The 24,197-nt window shown below is 42.1% G+C and overlaps 1 protein-coding gene across 1 annotated transcript in view; it reads left to right on the top strand.

Moving 5' to 3' along the window:
- Window positions 1–24,197, top strand: part of IGF2BP3 (insulin like growth factor 2 mRNA binding protein 3) — a 311,184-nt gene that overhangs the window by 205,038 nt on the left and 81,949 nt on the right. The window contains exons 6-10 of the mRNA XM_030201828.1: window positions 822–1,106; window positions 3,423–3,557; window positions 8,723–8,845; window positions 8,942–9,077; window positions 17,850–17,981. Of these exons, the coding sequence (XP_030057688.1) occupies window positions 822–1,106; window positions 3,423–3,557; window positions 8,723–8,845; window positions 8,942–9,077; window positions 17,850–17,981 (811 nt within the window). The remainder of the gene's footprint in view (window positions 1–821; window positions 1,107–3,422; window positions 3,558–8,722; window positions 8,846–8,941; window positions 9,078–17,849; window positions 17,982–24,197) is intronic.

The raw sequence follows: 24,197 nt of genomic DNA, 5'->3' as shown, positions 1-24,197 counted from the left end.
GTTTTTTTAATCTGTGGATAAATAAATCATCAACAATCTCAGGATTCAATCTAGCTCTCCTGTCTTTCACAGTCCTTCCTGGAATAGAAGTTGTCTTCTTAGAAGATGTGCTGGTAGCAGCATGTACAGGATCTCCCATGCAAAATTTGCTAGTTGTGGCCAGCATGTTTGCTTGTTTTTCCAAAAAATCAAAATATCTTTGTAGGCATCACTCAAACATAACAGTCCAGTTCATTAACAGGCGTCAAAGTAGAAAATGACACGGGGACAAAGTTTGTGCCCTGTCCCCGTCCCTGTGGGCTTTGTCCCCATCCCCATGGGATCTGTCCCTATCCCCGCGGTTACTGCGGTTCCCCGTCCCCGTGTCATTCTCTACTAGAGATGGAGAAGCTGTGCTTCCTTTCATGCGACCTTGATGACTTTGGAATATAGTTTATGGTTTATTTTGCTTGATATATGCATCTAAATTCATAAAACTGAATGAAAGCTTATCTCTAACATTTGGTATTGTTTCCTCTGATTTCTTTTTAATTAATTTCTCTCTTTTTTTTCTGTTTTTTTTTTTTTTTTTGGTGCTACATAGCACCTAACTGTATATTTCCCTATTAAATATTCATGTCTGCAGGTTTTGGGGTTTACTGCTTTTTACCACACTGATATGTTAAATCTGATGGAGGTATATTTTTAAATTTGTGCTATTTTCTGCATATAAAACAGCATGTATATATATTTTTGGTCTTATTCTTGCAATTAAAAATAAATCTATCAATGTATAGTGTTCTCAAACCTATGTTTTTTTTCCCCTTTCCTTGTAAAAATAGAGGAATTGAAAAACTGAACGGGTACCAACTTGAAAACTATTCATTAAAGGTCACGTATATCCCTGATGAGATGGCCACCCAACCGACCACTCAGCAGCATCCACAAAGCCGCCGTGGATTTGGACAAAGGGGTCAACCTAGACAAGGGTCACCTGGTGCAGCAGCGAGGCCCAAGCAGCAGTCTGACGTTCCCCTGCGTATGCTCGTGCCAACACAGTTTGTAGGAGCCATTATTGGCAAAGAAGGAGCCACCATCAGAAATATAACCAAACAGACACAATCCAAGTAAGATGACCCCTTAATCAGCTGATTTTAGTTTTAGCTTTTCAGCTTCAGACAATCTTTAAATGATTTATCATAACCATTATTCTTTCCTGATGAGGTCAATCATCCCTTCATCCTGTTTAGTCTGCCTCAGTAGATTTTAGTTCTCTCTGCTGCAAGATCAGAATTTATTATTGATCTGAAACATTTTCTCCTATTCTTTTTCTGCGGGGAGAGCTGCTGATGACTGTTAAACTAAAAAAGTGTATATTGTAATGAGGGGAAAAGGAGATGCAATATGACCATCCTAGTTCTGAAATTACAAGTTATGCAAAGATTTGTGACATTTTTCTGCCACCAGTATGTCCTGTTAGGTGCATTGTTATCAACATGGAGCATTTTAAGGTTAATGTAGAACCTAGTCCCTTCTCAAAAAATAGCGTTCTCACTTAAAAGGCGAGGTCCTGAGGAAGCAAATATATTTGAACATAGGAAATTTATTTTTATTGGTGCAGATTAGCAATTCTTTTGCAAGCTGTTTTGTAGAAAATAAAAATACTGAACATATTCTAAACAGATTTTATTTTTACTCACAGCGGCAAGGGCAAACTGGGCTCATACAGCAGATGTGTGCTTTTCTAGTTTAATGGATTGCTCAAAGAAATATTTTCATGAAGAACAGTAGCGTGTTCAGAATGGGCATAGTTTTTGGGTGTAAGAGTGTCACGTTCTACACATCAGTTCTTTAGTAATTTAAAACATTAACATATTCACTGCTTTTCCTGGGATTAGCACTTTGGAGCTTGGTCCTTCCTCTCCAGTGCAGTGACTATTGATCTCACATCATCTGAAGAACGATGGAATTTTTTTGGCAAAGTACCATGGAATATTTTTATCGGTGCTTTTAGGACACTATCCTAAGTCAGCCTTAAAGTTATGGAAAGTAAAAACTGTTTTAAGGAATTCAAAATAATTTTGACTATTTGTAGCCCTTAGGTTGAATGCGATACGTCTACCCCTACACTCAAGGGTGAACAAAACCAGTATGTGAAGGCAGAAACAGGTCTGATTTTGATATGAGGATCTAATGGGCATAATTTTTCTTGAGCTGAAAATCCATACTCCTCATGGCTTATGAAGTCCAGCTCTGTGGTGCTTATCAGCCCTTTTTCCCCAGGGTTGACATGGAATGCTTGATCTTTCTAAGGTAGAGAACTATGCATAAAATAAGAAAAAAAGTGTAGAGTATTTTAAAGAGGATTTGGAGACATGACAGAAGTGTCAGAGGGTGTGACTTGGGATAGTTCTTTGAACCCCATGTGCAATTATTGTCAACAGAGGTATTCAGTTTACTATGGAAGTTAAGACGCGTTAGATCTTGTTTTGATTCCAGAGTGTTTCAATTGATTGATCAGACGTTATTGTTGGGGCACTTGGATTATTGCAATGTCATTTTTATGTTGGATGTAATGCAGTCATCTGTCGAAGGCTGCAGACATTGCAAAACACTGCAGCCCATTTGATTTCTAAAAGTTCCAGATTTGAAAGTGCTAAGCCACTGTTATGTAGCCGCTATTGGTTACCAATGGAGGCCCATTCCATTTTTAAACTATCTTGTCTTTTTAATTCTCTATGGTAGTGCTCCTCAGTATATGATGCCACTCCTCATAATACAAGAAAAGAATTGTGCAGACATTTGAGGTTCCATCTTCCTTCTCCATCAAAAGTTGTATATAAAACCAAATTGGTTTTGGCATTCTTCTCCAAGTAACTAAATGGTGGAATATGCTTCCTCCTTATATATGACATCAGTCTAACTGCATGTTGGTTAGAAAATGGCTTAAAACATGGCTATTTCTTAAATGTTTTGTTTTGATTGATGTTAGTTTGTTTTTTTTTAAGTATTATGTATATTCTGGGGTATGTGTTCACTATTCTTTATCGATTATGAGCCGCGCTGATCTAATTTTTGGTATGTAGGGGCATACAGGTATTGATTGTAATGCAATGCAACAAACACAGATGAGTAAGACCAATTCATACACAGATGAGGACAATCTGACTTCAAATTAATGTGGTAATAAGGCTATAATGGCTCTTAGAGCAGTTCTGGCAACTTCATTGACTTGCTTTGGAGATGAGTGTTTATAGAGGACTGGATTCTGCCAGACATCTGTCTTCAGAGTGTTGCGGGAAGAGAGGGAAGCTGGTAATTATAGTACAGAGGCTCAAGAGAGCTAGACATGACCTGGGGAAGACTTTGAACCATGTGGTCATTTCTCGTCTGTACTGATTGCTATAAATTCATGCTGCTAATACAAATTTCTTATTCCAAAGAATTGATATTCATCGTAAAGAAAATGCTGGTGCTGCTGAGAAACCCATCACTATACACTCTACTCCAGAAGGCTGCTCAACGGCATGCAAGATAATCATGGAGATCATGCAGAAGGAAGCACAAGACACCAAATTGTAAGTGCAGGATATACATGTAATGTTCATGCTAAGAAAACTTCTTTGTGTATGGCACAAGGTTTTGTGTCTTGAAAGAAATAATTTAGTGTCTTTTGCAACTCATCTTGTGAAAATTTGGTGCTGTATAGCTATTGGCTAGTTCAAACATAAGGGGACTGGAATCACCATTTGGGGAAACTGAGCAGTGCTATGATATTGTGCATGCTTCAGAGAGGCCATTAATGTTGACTCGTATTCCTGTGCTGGACTACTAACTATTAATGAAAGATCTCAGGAGAGATGACCTTGTATATTGAATATGTTGCATGTGCTGAGATACTTGAGCACATGTGAGCAATTTGACAAGAGATTACAATAACTATAAATCAGTGTTCAAGTTTTTTTTTTTAAAACCCAAACCACACCTGTGCAACAAAAATGTCAAGTGGCACACCACCCTTCACAGGTAGTACAGACAGACTCGCAGCCAATAATAATGTGAGAGAAGCTCTGGAACTCCACCACTATCTCTTCCAAATCTACTATAATAAAACTCACCCTCAACGTTCTGAGGACACTGACGTCAGTGAAGCCAAACCCTGACTTCCTTCAAAAAGGTTCGTGGTGGTGAAGCCACCAAAATCGCTCCGGGCCCCGCCCTTGAGGGCGGAGCAATGGCAGAACAACAAAGGGGTTGGCAGGGAGGGACGCAGGGAGGTGGGAGGGTGGGAAATCGCTCCGGGCCCCGCCCTCCCGTCAAACGTCATGATGGGGGCAGAGCAATGGCAGAACAACGAAGGGGTTGGCCAGGGAGGGAGGGGGGGGGGGGGTGTTGGCGATGAAAACCTTGCTAGCGCCCATTTCATTTGCTCAGAAACGGGCCTCTTTTACTAGTGTTAAAATAAAAGGACAACAGCTGGCAGAGATCCATATTAACTCATATCAGTGGACCAGCTCACTCTATATATACAAAGGGGAAGGTAAGTCTGTGTGAGGGAACCTGGCTCAGTTGCCTTGCCGTTTCATTAAAACGAATATGGAATGTCAAGCCTATGTAAATAAAATAATGGTTACTCAAAGTTAATTCTCTCAAAAGAGGAAGAAAGAGATAATATAAATATAACTTCATTCAACTCTTTCTATAAAAGAACTACCAAGCCTTATAAACCTCTTAGATACATTGGAGTGCAAAAGTTGGTATGCTCTTCTATAAACAAGGAGGAAGGGTTCTGAGACTTTTTCCCCAATGAGTTTTTTTGCACTCCATTGTATCTAAGAGGTTTATAAGTCTTGCTAGTTCTTAAGAGTGAAGTTATATTAATAAAATAATGGCTGTCAGAGCTGCTGCTCTGTTGCTACTTAAAACATTTTAGATAATTCAGGTTTAAAAAAGGCTATGCACCTTCTAGAGGCAGTTGCAGTATGCTCCCACCCATATTTCCTAGTACAAGTACTATGGCTAGCATTAGCAGTAACCAGTGCATTTTTTCTAGCGAAAAAGGTTCTGCTACTCTAATGCCAGGCCCACCCCTTCAGGGGTGGGGCGATCACTGAGGTACCCACCCCACAATAGCTAGGCCCTCTACAACCAGTCACAGAACCTATGACAAAGGCAGAATTGGTTTGTAGAGCCTGAGCTCTTTCATTAAAACTTGGGGACCGTGGGTCATATTTAGCAGACAATAGAAAAGGTGCCAGTACTCAGTACCCCCTCAAAAAAAAGCACTGGCAGTATCAGAGAATGAGATCATACGCCACATACCTTAGCTTAGGAATGAGGTTCATTACTTTCTCAGTATGTGTAAAACTAACGCATTTGGAGTCATTGCCACCAGAGTGTTTCCTTGACTGGAGCAAAATGAAGTCTTCTCTAAACAAACATCCACCACTGCATAGCTGCAGCTAAGTGGCACCAGACACGTCATGAAGGAAGACAGGCAACCACGTAAAGCAGGGGTAGGCAGTTCTGGTCCTCAAGAGCCCAGGCAGGTCAGGTTTTCAGGATATTCACAATCAGGAGATAGATTTGCATATGTATTTTATTATAGATATGAGTGTCTTTTCACTTGTATGGGGGTTATTTCTTTTTATAGCTATCCTCAAACAGTCCACAAAAACAAAAATTCCTTAGCTAGAAAGTTAAGGGAGAAACAAAGATTAATGAACCATCAGTACAACCAAAATTTAATAAAATTAAATCTCAATTGCCAGGAAAGGTCGGCCAGTGCTGTCCATCGCCAATTGGCTTTCTATCACTAGTTGGCAACAAAATTTTTATACTCTGTAAAAAAAAAAAGAAAAAAAAAAAAGAGCAATGAGAAACTCCCCAACAAAACCCCAGAGGGAGAAAAGATTGCTTCAAAAAAAAAAAAAAACTGAATACAACCAAAAAGTACTTGATGGCTCAACTGTGTCAGAGTTCTCTCAATTAACAATCTCTCTTCTGTAGAGCTTCAAACTGTGCACAGCAAAAAAAAAAAAAAAAAAAAGACACTTATCTGAGTGTAAATTAACATTGATATATTCAAACCATAGTCCTCATTGCTGAAAACATCCAATAATCCTCAACAAGGAATAAAGATCCCTCTTGTTTCTCTTCGCTGCGTCAGGAGGCTAAATCGGCTCCTCAAACAGTACTAGTTAAAGAATCGACTTTGACAGTTTGAAAATTGAAAGAGAGATGAGTTCTGGGAGTTCCTTTGGACTCTTGGATTGACTTTTGAGCCACAGACAAATAACCTGGCAAAATAATTCTTTGTTGTGCCAACTTAGGGTGATCAGATCTTCACTCTGTAAAAATGTTTCAAGGTTATAGCTCAGTCTATACTATTTTCACATTTGGATTATTGTAATTCGCTATAGGACTATATCCACTAGATTGCAGAGAAGGATCCAACTTTTACAGAATACAGCTGCAAGGCTGATATTTTCTTTGGGCAAGTTAGAGCGTGCCTCACCATTACTGGTTGCCTTACATTGGCTTCTAGTAAATGCGAGGGTCAAGTTCAAAATTTAATTTATAAAGCCTTTTCTGGCTTAAATTCTGAAGGTTTGGCTGAGTTGTTTTGCCAAAATTTGGAGTTCCACAAGGATCCCCCCTCTCGCCGACTCTATTCAACTTAATGATGATACCCTTGGCTAAACTACTATCTAACCAACACTTCAATCCATACATATACGCAGACGACGTAACGATCTACATCCCATTCAAACAAGATTTACAGGAAATCTCGAACGACATTAACCAAAGTCTTAATATCATGCACTCATGGGCAGATGCATTCAAGTTGAAACTTAATGCAGAAAAAACCCAATGCTTAATAATAACCTATCAACACAATACGAGCAAATTCACCACCATAAACGCACCAAATTTGACACTCCGTATCGCGGACACCCTAAAAATTCTTGGAGTGACTATCGATTGTCATCTACACTTTAGAGTAATACGAAAAGCACAACCAAAAAGATGTTCCACTCAATGTGGAAATTAAAAAGAGTAAAACATTTCTTCCCAATGACGGTCTTCCGTAACCTGGTACAATCAATGGTGCTCAGTCACCTAGACTACTGTAATGCACTCTACGCTGGATGTAAAGAGCAGACTATCAAGAAACTTCAGACAGCCCAGAACACCGCAGACAGACTTATATTCAGAAAAGCAAAATATGAAAGTGCTAAACCACTACGAGAAAAGTTGCACAGACTCCCACTCAAAGAACGCATCACATTCAAGATTTGTACTCTAGGTCACAAAATCATCCATGGAGGTGCCCCAGCCTTTATGTCAGACCTGATAGACTTATCGACTAGGAATGCCAAAAGATCAGCCCGCACATTCCTTAATCTTCATCTCCCAAGCTGCAAAGGTCTAAAATACAAACTTACGCACGCAGCAAACTTTACCTACCTGAGTGCCAAGCTATGGAATGCACTGCCGCACAACCTAAGAAAGATCGACGAACTAACAAACTTCCGAATATCACTGAAGACCCATCTTTTTAATAAGGCATACCACACAGAACAAATATAAATGCATGCATCTCCTTTACCTTACCCAACCTATTTTTATAAAATCTGTCTGTTCTAAACTTCTATTATGTCACTCAAATTCTCTGTGTAACAATATGGAATTATTTTATAACTAGTAAAAAAGCCCCGTTTCTGATGCAAATGAAACGGGGGCTAGCAATGTTTTCTTTTGTGTGCATGTGGGAGTGTGTGTGTCCCTGCCCTCTGGCCTCTCTCCCCTTCCCCCTCTGAGTCCTTCACTGTTACAAAGCCAGCGATTTGATTTCGTGCTCTGCTGTTTTCCTTCACTGACTGTGTTACAGAGAGGGCGGGGCAGACACTCATAGGGAAACCGGATATCTCGCCCCCTTCACACTTCCGGCTGGAGGCTTCATAGAACGTTGGTGTTGCTTTTTATATAGAGAGATCTCTGCTTGTTTTAAACTTCTACCATGTTACTCAAAATCTCTATGTAACAATAAGTGATTATGTTCTAATCCATTACCACCAAATACGATATATTGTAAGCCACATTGAGCCTGCAAAAAGGTGGGATAATGTGGGATACAAATGCAATAAATAAATAAAATAAATAATTGGCTAACATCAAAGAATACCCAGAAGTTGAAGCTTAATTATCCAGCAGTGAAGGGTGTTACATTCAAAGTGCATTTGGAATCATCGTTTCCCTTTTATGGTGGAAGAATTTGGAATAATCTCCCATTTCAGATCCGAATGTTGCCATCTTATATCTTTTTCACAAAGCTTTAAAAACATATTTGTTTTCTAGGACTTAACCTCGGTTGAGCAATGCAATTTCATTGTTAAAATTATGTACTATGGGTCCTTCACTGAAATGAAGAGGTTATCTTGGTGATCCACTTAGAATTGTTTGAAATAAGCAGAATATAAGCCTGTGTGTGCTATAAGTATAGTAGCAGTAGTAGTATGGCAGGATGGAAGAAAAGATATATATGAACATCTGGCTTTGCTCATGTGTAAATTGGTGCTCTGTGCATTTAGGATGTAGGAGAACGAAATCCTTTCTTGAGGGACTTTTCCTGCTTTCATCCCTCAAATTTAATCTTCAAGAGCTGCTTTCTGTATACTTCCAATCAATGGGCTTTGGTAAAACCTTGTTTCCTAATGTTATTTTACACTTCTCTTTACAGTACTGAAGAAATTCCCCTGAAGATTTTAGCGCATAACAACTTTGTTGGCCGACTTATTGGTAAAGAAGGAAGGAACTTAAAGAAAATTGAACAAGACACAGACACTAAAATCACAATCTCTCCGTAAGTGTTCCTTTTTCCTGTAGATATATGTTTAGAAAATACATCTCATGTGAGTGTGGATTCTGAATTATAGCTTCTGTTTTCATTTGGCTGTAGGCTGCAGGACCTGACGCTTTATAACCCAGAACGCACCATTACGGTTAAAGGCAGTATTGAAGCTTGTGCTAAGGCTGAAGAGGAGATTATGAAGAAGATCAGGGAATCCTATGAAAATGACATTGCTGCTATGAATGTGAGTTCCTGCCCTCTGGATTTGTTTTATCAAAGTGAGGCAGGTTTTTTTTGCAGAGGGTAAGGGAGTTGAGGAACTAAGAAAATGAAACCTACTTGAAGGGGAGGGAGGGAAGTGCTGCTACTCAGAGTATTGGTGCCTGAACAGTGTCAACCAACCAATGATTAAAAATTTCAACTGAAAATAAGTTCTGAATTGATTCCCTCTCTTCCAGCTCCTTCTTTGGAGGGGCTGCTGGATGATTCTGTCATAGGACAAAGATTGAAAGGGAAATATCTGAGGCTGAATCCTCCAGAATTGCTTGAGCCTGCAGGGGATTGTGCCATAGAGTTGCACTCCTCTGGGGTCCTGGTGGATTCCCTCTTCTGTGTGCCAGCTTCGATGTCCAGAAGATCATATTTGAGATCAATAATCTAATATAATAATTTGCACTTCCAACGTTCCAATGTCTCTGGCTGCATTCGTAACCATCTCCTGACGTCACTCTCCCACAGTAGAAGCCTGCTTGGCGTCAGGAGATGCTACAATTCGAAGCCAGGAGGTGGGAAGCGCGCGACCCAAAAAAACAAAACCAGGGCTGAGACATTGATCTACAGCAAACTTCTGACAAACTGTCACAGAAACTTACCGCTACAGCACTCGACATTCAGACACTGACAGCCTGTTTCTGAAAGGTGCTCCCCTTCACTGTTGCCGGTGCAGCACCAGGTAACAAGTTTAAACAACAACCAGCACTAACGAAGGGGAGGGGCGGGAAAGAGCACCGAAGAGGAAGGCCGGTAACGGACTCCCCCCCCCCCCCCCCTTCCTCTCTCTCTCTAAGGCGCTTATTTTAAGCAGTTTGTGCACCCTGGGATTGCTGACAATCACTTGAGAAGGAAAAATCCTAACTTGCATCATTGCATTTGTTAGGTAAACAAGAAAATGAAAAGGCGATGTCTTTAGAAATGATTCATTAAAAAGAAAGCGCCTTGGTAAATGAGGACGGAAGGCAGCGATTGGGGCAGGCTCTGCCTGCCTGGCAGCGCCAGAGATCCTGCCGGCGGGGGAGCTGTCAGAGCCTCGGTCGCTTTCACTTCCTGGATGCCTCTGTTGCTGTCCCGCCGCTGACTCCGATAATTGCATAAGAGAAAAGTCAATATTTTGTGGGAAAGGAAAAAAAGGCAGCGAGTTAGGAAGATGGCGACTCGCAGAAATCCGCCCGATTGAGAGGCTTTACTGGAAGTGCGAGACAAGGAATCCACAGCTGGTTGCGCCCCGACCCAAGGGGGGGTGCTGTTATGAGGCGACCCTTCATGAGAAGACCCGCTCCCTTTTCCACCTTCAGAGACTCTAAAACTCGGGCTAGGTAAGTTCCAATAGCATATTAAAAAATGATTTCGTACATATAGATATATATACAGGATCAGACGGAATGCAATGCAATATTTTACACATTGCCAAATAGGTGATTGAACTTACTTTTTAAGCAGACATAGGGTGGGAGGGGGTCCAGAGACCATAAAGGGGGAGAGAAGGTGGTCCTGAGAGAGGGGGGAGGGGGCAAACACTCACTCTCTGTCTCTCACATACACTCTCTCTGACACACTCTCTGTCTATCACACTCTATCTCTCTGTCACAGACACACACACAGTCTCTCTGCCTCTCTCTCTGTCTCAAACACCCTCTCAGACACACAGACAATCTCTCTCTCTCTCTCACACAAACACACACACACTCTCTCTCTCTTTCTCTCTCTGACACACACAGTCCATCTCTCACACACACACTCTTGTCTCTCTTTGAGACACAAACACTCTCTTTTAATGTATCACCCACACACACACACAGTCTTTCTATCACAAACACACAGACTGTTTCTCACACACACAGTCTAAAAATACTATACATAGAAATCTCAAAAAAAACAAGATATAACTCCTTATATACCCTGATTTTTGGTAATGGTTCCCTTAACAACATAATTGCAATTACAGAATCATTTTCCTAGCGCACGTTTCATTTCTTTCAGAAACGGGCCTTTTTTTTACTAGTAAGACATAACCTTAGCAACTCATCCACCACTTCAGCTGTGGAGAAGTTTGTTTTTATTAGAATTACAGTTAAGAGCTACCTGTTGCACCTGGCTTCAGTTCCTGACAGCAGGTCTTGTGTTCCCTGGGTAGACTTAAGGAATATTTGGAGACGGCACATTCAATTTCTAGGAGGAAGGAGCCCAGTCATGCAATGGTGACACTTAAAGGTTGGAATTGAGTCCACAATTGCAGAGGTTTGAAGGGAGCCTGGTAGAGACTATAATAACAGGTTAAGATGGAAGGGAATTAGGGGAGTATATCCCCATGTTGAAAATGCTTCAAGTACAGGTCAAAGTAATATGTGCACCTGCAGGTACAACACAGCCTTTTGGAACAACAATGAAAATGGCTCAGTTGCTTTATGCGCATGTTGTACCACATCGATTATTGTAATGCCTTGTTTCAGGGATTATCAGCTAAAAGTTAAGTGATTACATCGGGTACAGAATGCTGCTGCACGGCTTTTGACAAATTCAAGGCTACGTGATCATTTTACACCAATTCTATCTGTTTTGCATTGGCTTACAGTTGAAAAATGCTGTCTCTTAAAAACTGTTTTATTTAAGAGTTTTCATGGGTCTGCTCCAGGATATTTTCTGAAGACGATACTATTTGATGTTCTGAATCATCTATTGCATTCTCAAAATTATGGAAACACGACAGATAAAGGAGTACATTATCTTTATCAAGTTGGCGGGTGAGGATGGTACTTTGAACACTTTTGCTGAGTTGTGCTCGGAATTGTTTGACAGCAGCAAGCACTTATGCATATTTCCAACTAAAGCACTATAAGCTTCCGCCCTAGAGCATGCCTGGATACAGATACAAGAAAAATTATCCACAGCATTAACTCTGGGCTCGCAGTTGAAAATTCCACTGAAATACCATCATAAGTCAGTACAAGAAATGCAGCAATATTAGCGCAACACTGGTCGGGGGATTAACACATGATACAAGAGGATTTTGTGAAATCTTTGGTGAAAGGCATAAAATGTATCTCACCAAATGTGCAGTATTGGGAACTGCAATATAAATTTTTATTGCGCTTACACGTTTCACCTTATAGAGCGTTCAGAGCTAGGCTCCGGGCTGATGCTGCCTGTTCCAAGTGTTCCCATGTGTCAGCAAATCTTGGACATGTTTTGGCATTGCCCACTAAATATGGGATTTTTTGTCTCGAATTAGTGATCATGTCTCTAGGCTCTGGTGCCATAGACTTTTTGATTGATCCATCATTGCTGTTTGATAGAATAAAGGGTGTTGCCCTTCCCTAAAGGCCTCTGCCCCTTTTTAAAACGGGTGGTATTGATAGCCCCATTAGGAGTATACACTCCTTAGCTGTCTGGAGAGGCCCCATTGCTTTCACACTGTACCTGATGGTTTGTTAAAGTGCTGGTATACTTCTAATAAAAAAAGATTTAAACATAATTAAAACTTGCATGTTCTCATACAAATAATGAAACAGCAAAACTTTAAGCACCAATGCACATTGCTTATCAGCTTAATGAAAAGAAAAAAAAACTGTCAGGTTACTTATTCTTTGGATTCAACAATGAAAATATTAATTGATCAGTTTCTTTCTTTTGATTGTGGAAACTTAAAAGATGAAGATCATTCTTTTCAAGATCAGTCTTTTGCACTTTAGTTCACTCGTTAGTCTTAACTATATTTGACTATTGCAGTTCAATTTATGCAGGTATTAAGCAGAGTCTCCTAAGAAAACTACAAACTGCACAAAACATGACTACCCGCGTTATAGATAGATTACCGCGTTACATTAAAGCATCTCCTCTTCTTAAGGATCTACATTGGTTACCTAATGAAAGAATTTCATTTAAGCTCTGTGTTCTTGTTCATCAGATTCTTTATGGTATCTCACCATCTTATATGATCTCATTATATGATCTCATTAAGTTATCACCATGAAATGCCACCTCATCATCTAGCGACTATCTCATATTACATTTCCCAAGTTGTAAAAACTTAACCTACAAAACTATCCATAATGCTAATTTTTCTTACCAAAGTACCAAACTTTGGAACTCATTACCCAAGTATATCAGACACTCAGTTGATTACATGTTATTTGGAAGTTTATTTAAAGCCTACTTCTTTAGATCTGTTTTGAGCTAATATGAAAAGATTTTTTTTAATAGTTGTATTCTTGTATTAATATTAATTGGCTTGTAGTTCTGCTTCTTAATTTGTTATGTAAACTGCATTGAACCTGAGCTTTCTTGGGAAAATACGGGGTAGAAATACAGTTCAAACTCGCATACAGTTCAAACTCCTCTTATTGACCTATAAGTGCATTCACTCTGCAGCTCCTCAGTACCTCTCCACTCTCATCTCTCCCTACACTCCTCCCCGGGAACTCCATTCACTGGGTAAATCTCTCTTATCTGCACCCTTCTCCTCCACTGCTAACTCCAGACTCCGTTCCTTTTATCTTGCTGCACCTTATGCCTGGAATAGACTTCCTGAGCCGGTACATCAAGCTCCATCTCTGGCCGTCTTCAAATCTAAGCTAAAAGCCCACCTTTTTGATGCTGCTTTTAACTCCTAACCCTTATTCACTTTGTTCAGAACCCTTATTTTATCATCCTCACTTTAATATTTCCTTATCTCTTGTTTGTTCTGTCTGTCCTAATTAGATTGTAAGCTAAGTCGAGCAGGGACTGTCTCTTCATGTTCAAGTGTACAGCGCTGTGTATGTCTAGTAGCGCTTTGGAAATGATAAGTAGTAGTAGTTAGGCATTTTCCCCCTATAGGGTGCTTTCTGGGGGATGTCGCTTTCAAGGGGGTCTGTTGACCAGCTTTTGTGCCGTTCATCTCAGGGTAGAAGGATCCAGTAACTCATCCGCCTTTGATCTGACCCTGAGGAGAGGAAAAACTGCTCCACAGCACTTGCTATCATAGCAGCTTACGTTGCATAGCAGTATAGAATCACTTGTTTATGGCAGTGGTACAGTACCTGCTCCAAGTGGTATAGAGAGCATCTTCTTTATGGTTGTGAAGAAGTCTCAGCCTCAAGACAACTTATGTCAGCTACACGTCACCTTGTCTGAATCACCTGCAGAACATCTCCTATGATTGGATGTGCCTGTGGCAGGGTAATTTGATTGTTTCTTCTGCCCAGCTTTCTCTCTCACACTGTAGCTTGCGTGAACTACATGGCAATTTGAGGGTGTACTCTGCACAGCAGCTTCAGTAGACGAAATGCACGGCAGTTGGAGTTGTACTCTCGCAAGGCAGAGACACAGTGTCTGCTCTGTTGCAGCAGAATATCCAGGTCTCCCCAGTAATTCACTGAAAATCTGGGCAGTATGGAAATGTCTTCTCCAAGTTCTGTGAAGGTGGAGGCTGCAGGTTAAAAAAAAAAAAGTCTGCTGCATGACCGTGCACAAGTTTGTGATGCGGGACAGTGTGAGACTGCAGCAGAGCAATGTGAGAGTGTCTGCTGCAGGGCAGCAAAAAAGTCTCTCTTACAGTGGTATCTGCTGCCGCTCAGCCTAGCAGTGTATTTGGCATAACTTTGTGACACTATCTCTTATGCTCAGCTCTGTGAGAGATTCTGCAGAACAGCATGTGTGTCTTCTGTTGTGCTGGGTATGACTCTCAACTACGTGACTTCTTGAGAATGTTTCCTGCAGAACAGCATACAAGTGTCTCGTGCTGCACAGAGTGTGACTCTCTTCTACAGGACACCGTGAGAGCGTTGGCTGCAGAACAGTGTGTGAGTGTCTTCTGATGAGCAGAGTATGACTTTCTTCTGCAGGATACCTGGAGAGTGTCTTCTCTAAAATGAGGTGGGACTGTCTCTGGCAGGACAGCTTCAGAGGCTGTCCTGCAGGACAGTTGCCGATGTCTGCCATACGTTTGCTGTCTGATTGTCTGGCTGCCCTACAGCACTGATGTGTATTTCACAGCAATTTGAAATAGTTTTTGGCTCCATGGCAGTTTACACATATGGCTCATTACCAGTAACCATGATAGCTGTTGATTGGTGCCCTTGATATAGTTGTGGCAGCCTACAGGAGTTGGCTGCAGAACATTTTGTTATATCCTCAATTTTCTACATTATTACTACTACTACTTATCATTTCTATAGTGCTACTAGGCATACGCAGCGCTGTACACATGTACAGGTTCTTTCTCTGTCCCTAGTGGGCTCACAATCTTAGGTGGGGTTTTTTTTTTGTACCTGGGACAATGGAGGATCAAGTGACTTGCCCAGGGTCACAAGGAGCTGCAGTGGGAATTGAACCCAGTTGCCCAGGATCTTAGCTCACTGCACTAACCATTAGGCTACTTCTCCACATTGTGATATGATTTATCTTCTGTGTCTTACACACTGTGGTATCATCTGTACTATACCCTGGTGATGTCCTCAGTTTGGCTTGAGACTTTGGCAAGTCTGTCTTTGGCATTTTGAGATATTGGAGGTCTGCCAGCCTAGGGTTTTTTTCTCTTCAGCGCCATCAATGTTTCACCTTTGTCACAGCTAAAAGGTCTTTCTAGGTCACCTTCGACATTTTTTTTTCTGTCGTATCGCTCCTAGATTTCACATCAGCCTGATGATGTTTCCCCTAGACCATTCTAGGGATATGACATCCCTGGTTGCCTCTAGGTTCAATGCTATGGCAGTTTATCTCTTCAGCGATTCTCAACAGTCAGTGGTTATGGGGAGTACTCCTGTTGTCATCTGTTCTACAGTATTAAAAAAAAAATTTGGGAAGGTAAGGTGGGCCAGAGTTCCTGGAGAGTGCTGCTGAGATGATACATGTCATTTTTGGTCTGATTCTCTGGCATTCATCTTTTATTATTTGCCAGGGTGGTTTAAGGGTTTCGTATGGCCATGTTGTCAGGTATGGCACTGATTATCTCTACGCATACCCTCTTGATGCTCTGGTTTCCAGTCTCGTTGGTAGCTTTGCTCCGTGCCTGGAAGTGGTCTGTGGTAATCGAGGGTGAATTTTTGCATTTGCTTCTGGAAATTTTCAGCACGTGTACTGTGCTCTCCAGCATAGGCTCTTTAACTGGTGTCTATAGATCCTTTACATGCTCTTTTTGGTCCTTTGTATTGCACTGCTGGCGGTTCACAAGTCTTTTTCCTGTATCCTTTAGTCTCTTCTCTGTGGCAAGCAGTTGTCTTACTGCTTCATTCTAGTTGGCGTTCTCTGATATTCCTAATGTTCCAAAAGGACTTTTTTCTTGCTATAGGCTGTTGTATAGAGATTTCCATTTGCCTCTTGTATCCTTGGCAGTTCTACTCTCTGTACTGGCAGCCATTTTAGCTGCTTCATTGTTGGCTGCTTTTTTTTTTCCTTCTTCATGCCTTCTATTTCAGAAGAGCGAATCAGATACATCTCAGCACGTCATTGTCTGTTTTCTGTGGACTGTGAGCACCTTTTGGGTTCACACACGGCTTCTCAGGAAACTATGTATTTGTTTTTTTTCTTTTCTGTATCACTTGTAATGGGAATTCAATGCTTTTTTTTTTCTTTTTCACCTGCTTGAACTCCTCGGATGCATGAGTGGGACTCAAAGGAAGCACTGCAGGCATTCTTGGTTTTTGTCTTCTCTAGGTGATTCATCTCCTGTTTTTGCAACATATTTGTATCTCAGACCTTCTACCGTTGGGGCCTGAGAGTTATTAGTTCACTGGTCTATAAAACTGCTCTCTTTGAGAAACTGCTTTGCTACATCCCACTGGTACTGAATTGGTCTAGTATGAATGCTAAGGAAGGAGAAAATCTTAACCTGATAATTCTTTCCTTTAGTTTCACCAGACCAATCCAGAAACCTACCCTCTTTAGATGTGAGTTTTCCTTTGTCTATTCAGGTTTGTCCTCTGCATATTTAACAGAACAAGTGCTTTCTCTGCATATTCCTCTACCATACTTATTTCAGTTCTGAGACAGCTCCTGACCAAGTTGGTAAAATATGTGTCAGTTGAGTACAGCTGTGCATATATGACATTCCATAACTACTTCAGTGGCTTCTGGAAGTGTGAGCTGGAGGGCCGCCACTTTGTCATTTGAAATATTGAACTTTATATCCCTGCACATTGCCTTTATGGAGTGAATCACTCAGAGCTACTTTGCTTCTTTGTCTCCATCTGCTGGTCAATGGGCATGACTATTCCCAGTGGTACTGGATTGGTCTGGTAACAATAAAGGAAAGAAAATTATTGGGTAAGACAGAATTTATTCTTTTGTACCATGTCTTCATCTGTGGAGTAAGTGTTATCCTTGCCAAAATTATACTAATCTTAATGTACAACTATTCAGAGATGCTTAGACTCTGAAGTATGTTGTAAGATGGTGATCTGACCCAAGAGCACTGCCTGGGTTGCTGTTTGTAATCTTCTGAGCTTATATCCACATGCAGGTGATCTGTTCTGCTCTCAGAGTTTTCTTACTTGCATGTATCCTATCATTCTTTTGCCATCTTCACATGGAGGTAGAGTGCTTTGCTAGGTGAATCCTGATTTAACCTGAAGTTAAGGATTTGGTTATAAAGTACCTGAATGAGTGAAGAAAAAGGTAAATGACTGAAGCAGAAAATTCTTGAGTTTATATACAGAATTCCCTGTTAGATTGAACCCTTCCAGAAGTGTGAGGTATGATTTTTGTTTGATAGCTTTTCCTTATAAACTCATTGTAGTAAAACTTTGCTTCTGTGCAATTGCAGCTTCAAGCACATTTAATTCCTGGGTTAAACCTGAATGCCTTGGGTCTATTCCCTCCGTCCTCATCAGGAATACCAGCTCCCTCTGTTGGCGTTGCTTCAGCTACAGCTGCCCCTTCCTATCCACCATTTGGGGTAAGATTTTACTTTATCATAACAGTTCTCTTGTATCTGAACATTGCTTGTACAATGCCATCACACCCTTGCACATTCTTTAATATTCTAATGTCTAATAAATACAATTCAGCACAAATAGGCCTTCAAGAATGAAACAATCAAGAGTCCTTTAATGAATGTACCTGACATGGGGCTGTATTTTGACATGTGTCTGCTTGTGTTAGGGGTCTGACAAAACCATTAAAATACAATATAAACAAATTAAAAATTACATCAATATTGCACATATAAAACATGAGTGGAGGAGTGGCCTAGTGGTTAGAGCACTGGTCTTGCAATCCAGAGGTGGCCGGTTCAAATCCCGATGCTGCTCCCTGTGATCTTGGGCAAGTCACTTAACCCTCCATTGCCTTAGGTACAAACTTAGATTGTGAGCCCTGAATGTAACTCACCTTTAGCTACTACTGAAAAAGGTGTTGAGCAAAATCTAAATAAATTTTTTTATTATTGATGAAATTTTTATTTTGTTTATAATGCATTTTAATGTTTTTGGGGGTTTTTTTGTCAGACACCAAATGCAGGCCGACACACACTGAAATACAGCCCATATTGGATATATTCATTAAAGGACTCTTCATTGTTGAGTTCTTGAAGGCTCATTTGTGCTTTTCTTTTGCTATTCTTGTTTGTGTACTTTTGAACCTTCTTTTCTGTTACCTAATAAATACAGTTCAAAATGCATTAAAGGAGTTTTCAACAATGTACACTTTCAGTGTGAAAGAGTAATTACAGAAATATTCAAAAAATAATTTGAGTAAGAAACCAAAAAGTCCAGATTGCAGAAGTCTTCATGCCCCTGTCTCAGTACATAAGTATTGCCACACTGGGACAGACCAAAGGTCCATCAAGCTCAGCACTCTGTTTCCAACAGTGGCCAATCCAGGTCACAAATACCTGGCAAGTACTTGGTGGAAGCCCTTTTTTCAGCACTAATGGTCAAAAATAATTTAGGATAAGGGTATACCAGTTGTGTACACTGGGATGGTGCAGTGTTGCCCTTTCTTCTTGACAGAATATCTCGTTCTTTCAGACTGGCTGGAGATCATCTGTGGACTGCAGCCTTCAAGTCTTGTCACAGATTTTCTATTAGATTCAGGTCTGGGATTTGATTGGACCACTGAAACATTTACTTTCTTCTTGCTGAGTCACAGTTTCTGCTTTTGCTTTGTGCTCAGGATCATTGTCCTGCTGAAAGGCGAATCTTTTCCCAGTCACAGATTTCCTCCAGGATCTGTCTGTACTTTGTACCAAACAGAAGAAAGTAGGGGAAAACCAATTCGACTTGAGCTTAAAAATTTGGGAGCCCTTTTACAAAGTGACAGTAAGCCCAACCCGGGCTTACCACTCGCTAAAAGGGAAGTACCCCCAGGCTACCACAGCAGCCTGGCAGTAGTTCCTCAGCTCACTTCATATCCGGCACTACAAAAATATCTTTGTAGTGCTGGTGTGTACACAGCGGTAATTGGGCAGTGCTGCCCGGTTACCGCGGGAGTCTTTACCACACCTCGATTGGTGGCGGTAAGTGCTGCCCCCTCCCCCCACAGAAATGGCCTCACAACAAGTGGTTCACTTGATGCACGGCCATTTCCTGAAATAAGAAGGACCTGCCTTTTACCTGCTGCTGTAAAAGGGGGCCTTGGCACACATCAAAAACACATGCCAGCGCAGGCCCCCTTTTGCCGCAGCTTCATAAAAGGGCACTTAATGCTGTATAAATGCTTCAGCACAGCATAATGTTGCTGAAAGCGTTTGGGGCCAAGCTGATCTTTTTTATGCCCTCCTCATCAGGTAGGGACCCACCAGTTCTTTATCCTTGTCCCAGAGAGGTCAAGAGAAATAAAACACACACACACACACACACAAGATAAATATATACAAATCAAAGGCCTTTGGAAGAGAACCGAGGGTCTCGCATAATGGCAGTGAGGCCACTCAGAACTGCCTCACAATTCCTCAGGTCCTCTGCTCTTTTATTAAGAATGCATTAAGTCATAAATTAACTGGTTACATCACAAATCATGGGACACAAACTTTGAAACGATCATTGCAGATGTAAGCAGAATATAATCTAGCCATGCTCAGGGGTTCAGTGTACTTTCCAAAACTGCTAGTGGTTCCAGTCAGGGCCACAGAGAGACTGGGCTGGGACCCGGGCAAGGCCACCGCGCCGCGGTTTCTCAGTCTCCACTCCCTTTTAGGCTCTTAGGTAGAAAGCTCAAATCCAGATCCTCTAGGGTAGCATTTTCTGAAATGCTACCTGTTCCATGCGCAGGGCCAAAGAGACAGGCAGAGCTCCGGAGTCTCAATGCGTGGATGAGACAATGGTGCAGGGAGGAGGGTTTTAGATTTGTTAGGAACTGGGCAACATTCTGGGGAAGGGGGAGCCTATTCCGAAAGGATGGGCTCCACCTTAACCAGGGTGGGACCAGGCTGCTGGCATCGGCATTTAAAAAGGAGGTAAAGCAGCTTTTAAACTAGAAATGGGGGGAAGGCCGACAGTCGCTCAAAAGCTCATGGTTCGCGATAAGGTATCTTGCAAGGATACCTCACAAACAGGGAAGATAGGGTTTCTGGCTAGTGAGGTTGCACAACAGACCGTGGTAGGCCAGGTGTGCCCTTAAATACAACTAAAGATCAGACAAAAGATGGCAAATCAGTAGTGTCAAGTACTAAGCATCATGCAAATAGGAACAACAAACGTACTCTGAAATGTCTATATGCAAATGCTAGGAGTCAAGGGAGAGTTGGAATATATTGCACTAAATGAAAAATTGGATATAATAGGCATTACTGAGACCTGGTGGAAGGAGGATAACCAGTGGGACACTGTCATACCGAGGTACAAAGTATATCGGAGTGGAGGTGTGGCCTAGTGGTTAGAATGGTGGACTTTGGTCCTGGGGAACTGGGTTCGATTCCCACTGCAGGCACAGGCAGCTCCTTGTGACTCTGGGCAAGTCACTTAACCCTCCATTGCCCCAGGTACAAATAAGTACCTAAGCTGCATTGAGCCTGCCATGAGTGGAAAAGCGCGGGATACAGAAAAAAATCGTAGTGATAGGGTGGACCGGACTGGTGGAGGGGTAGCATTGTATATTAATGAGAGCCTTGACTCAGATAGATTACAAATTCAGCAGTACACAAATCACACAATCATTGCCGGTTGAAATTCCATGTATAAAAGGGAAAAGGACGGTGATAGGAGTGTACTACCGTCCACCTCACCAGGATGAGCAGGTAGACACAGAAATGATAAAAGAAATCAGAGACGCAAACAAAATGGGCAATGTGCTAATAATGGGTGACTTCAATTATCCAAATATAGACTGGGTAAATGTAACATCGGGACATGCTAGAGAGGTACAATTCCTTGATGAAATCAAGGACAGCTTTATGGAGCAGCTGGTACAGGAGCCGATGAGAGAAGGAAAAATTCTAGACTTGGTCCTTAGTGGAGCGCATGATCTGGTGAGGGGCGTTACGGTACTGGGGCCGCTTGATAACAGTGATCATAATATGATCAGTTTTGATATCAACCTTGAAGTAACTATACTCAGGATGTCAAATGATAAAATGAGAAGAACGGTTAAAAAAAAACTTAGGGGTCAACTGAGAGAGTAAAAACTGTACAACAGGCATGGACGCTGTTCAAAAATACCATCCTGGAGGCCCAGGCCAAACATATTCTGCGAATTCCAAAACACAGCCAGCGTGGTTGAAAAGTGAGGTGAAGGAAGCTATTAGGGCTAAAAGAAGCGCCTTCAGGAAATGGAAGAAGGAACCATCTGAAAATAACAAGAAGCAGCGGAGGTCCCATGATGCAACGCGGCTGATCGGACGCACGCGATCCAGCTCCGCTCCCGACGCCCCCGAAAATCGGCGAATTCAACCGCAAAAAATCTCTTTCAAGCTAGAAAAAACAGAGATCAGTGCGGCGGAAGAGTAGGGCAGCGCATCTGCGCCCTAATCGGCAGCTCAGCGAGGACGGGAGACGGGTATGCCCGCTAAGAATCAGTGGCCTAAAAAGACCTGCGAGGTGGAAGCGCGTGCCAAAATGGCAACGGTAAATATGGCCGCGGGGGAGATCAACCAGCCAGCAGACGCCTTTAAAGATTTGATCCAGCAAGTTACCACAATACTGGAAGAAAAGCTATCCAAGTTTCAAACATCGGTGGAACAAATCAGAGAGGCAGTGGAGCGGCAGGGCGCGAGGCTGCAACAAGCAGAGGAAAGAATCTCCAGGCAAGAGGACAGGGCAGAGGCAGCAGACACGAGGTTGGTGGCACTTGAACAGAAATGCGGGAAATTGGAACAACTAGATGACTTGGAAAATAGGAGCAGAAGAAATAATGTGAGAGTCGTGGGACTCCCTGAGACAGTGAAAGAGAAAGACTTATGGTACTTCATGGAGTCGTGGCTGCCGGAACAGCTAGGTTTTCAGGGACCTGAGAAAGGATTGAAGGTTGAGCGGGTCCATAGACTCGGTGCACTGAAAGAGGGAGACGCACGCCCCAGGACGGTCATTGCCAGAATCCTTAACTACGCTGATAAGGAGAAACTTCTGCTAGCGTTCCGGAAGAAGAAAGGGGAGTTGGAATATGAAGGGAACAGAATCCTACTGTTTCAAGACTACTCTGCTGCAGTAACAGAACAGCGTCGGAAGATGGGGCAGCATTGCAAGAGGCTGTATGAGAAAGGAGTAAAGTTCGCTCTGCTTTTCCCCGCTAAAGTACGGATCATGCAGGACAACAAAGTACTTTTCTTCACAGAACCTAAAGAACTAGGGAACTATGTGGAACGCATGCAGATCTGAATGTCTTTTTCCAGTTTCTATCTTACGATTTCTTCCTTAGTTTTGGGATTCAGAAGATGTGGCTGCAGTCTTGGAGGGCAATGAACAGTTGACGTTGTGCAAAGCCCCACAACCAGCTAAGTAAGGCGAAGGAGGCTCACTGCATGTGTTGGACCTCTGCAGATCAGTGGAGCAGACCAATGAGAGCTGCCTGCCAGAGATGACCTTGCGGGAGCCGGGATGAGCAGAATCATGCTAAGCAGCGAGTTGACATCTTTATCGACCCGGAAGCAAGGGGAGCCTCCTCGAAGTCCTTACTATACCTTAACTGCCCTAGCTGTGGGGTGCGAGACAAGATAAGCTGCAGTGACTGAAGCATATAGCATTCAGATATGGTCCTCAAGTATTCTGAGTCTCTCAACATGTAATTGAATATCTGCATGAGACCAGTTATGTTTATGTTTACATGTTTATGTTCATATGTTTCAAATGTTATAAGCATCATTAGTGAGAGAACTGTTAATGGTTTACATATAGAGACTCCAGTTCAAAGGTATTTTGTTTAGCAATGAACTGCAGGGTGCCATGGGGGGAGAAACAGGAGATGCACATACAGGGTTATAAGAGAGCTACTTTGTAAGGGGGGGTAGGGTAAGCTCAAGGGACCGGGGGAGTTAGTGTTAAGGGGATGAGTGGGGTGAAGAGGCAGTGGATGCGGATGGGGGGGGGGGGGGGAGGCTGAATGTGTTGAATGGTTGGGAGAGTTTGGAAGGCAGGGGGGGGTATCCTTCAGGGGAGGGGGGCAGGGGGGGCAGAGGAAGGGGGAAGGAGTGGGAGAGAAGTTGTCCACTGTACAAAAGAAGGAGACCACTAAAGCATTTTACGCTGCAACCAGAATTCCCTGGGGTGTTTGGCTGGGAGGCCCCCTAGGTGTGAATCTCGTTAAATCTATTGTGAACATTTGGATGTGGAGATTGCTTTTGTATGGCTAGTTTGAGAGTTATATCCCTAAATGTGGACGGAGTCCACTCACCAGTCAAAAGCTTTAAAATACTACAGGCGTTACGGAAACAACAGGCTGACATCGCCTTATTGCAGGAAACACACTTGGGGAATGCTGAACACGTCAAATTACGCAGAGAGTGGGTGGGGGAAGTATACTATGCCTCTTACAATAACAGGCAGAGAGGTGTGGCAATCCTATTAAAAAAGAACTTGGCATTTGAGTTGCACAGATTGTATCAGGACCCGGACGGCCGATATGTAATCATAGCAGGCCTCCTGCAGGGACAGAAAGTGGCTATATGTAGTATATATGCACCCAATATATATTCACAGAAGTTCTTTACCCTACTAGCTGCGAAGCTCACCACATTTGATAA

This window comes from Microcaecilia unicolor, chromosome 1 (genome assembly GCF_901765095.1).
Source record: "Microcaecilia unicolor chromosome 1, aMicUni1.1, whole genome shotgun sequence".
NCBI classification, from domain to species: domain Eukaryota; kingdom Metazoa; phylum Chordata; class Amphibia; order Gymnophiona; family Siphonopidae; genus Microcaecilia; species Microcaecilia unicolor.
Note: the sequence above shows the minus strand (reverse complement) of the source record. Positions and strands in the feature narration are given on the sequence as shown.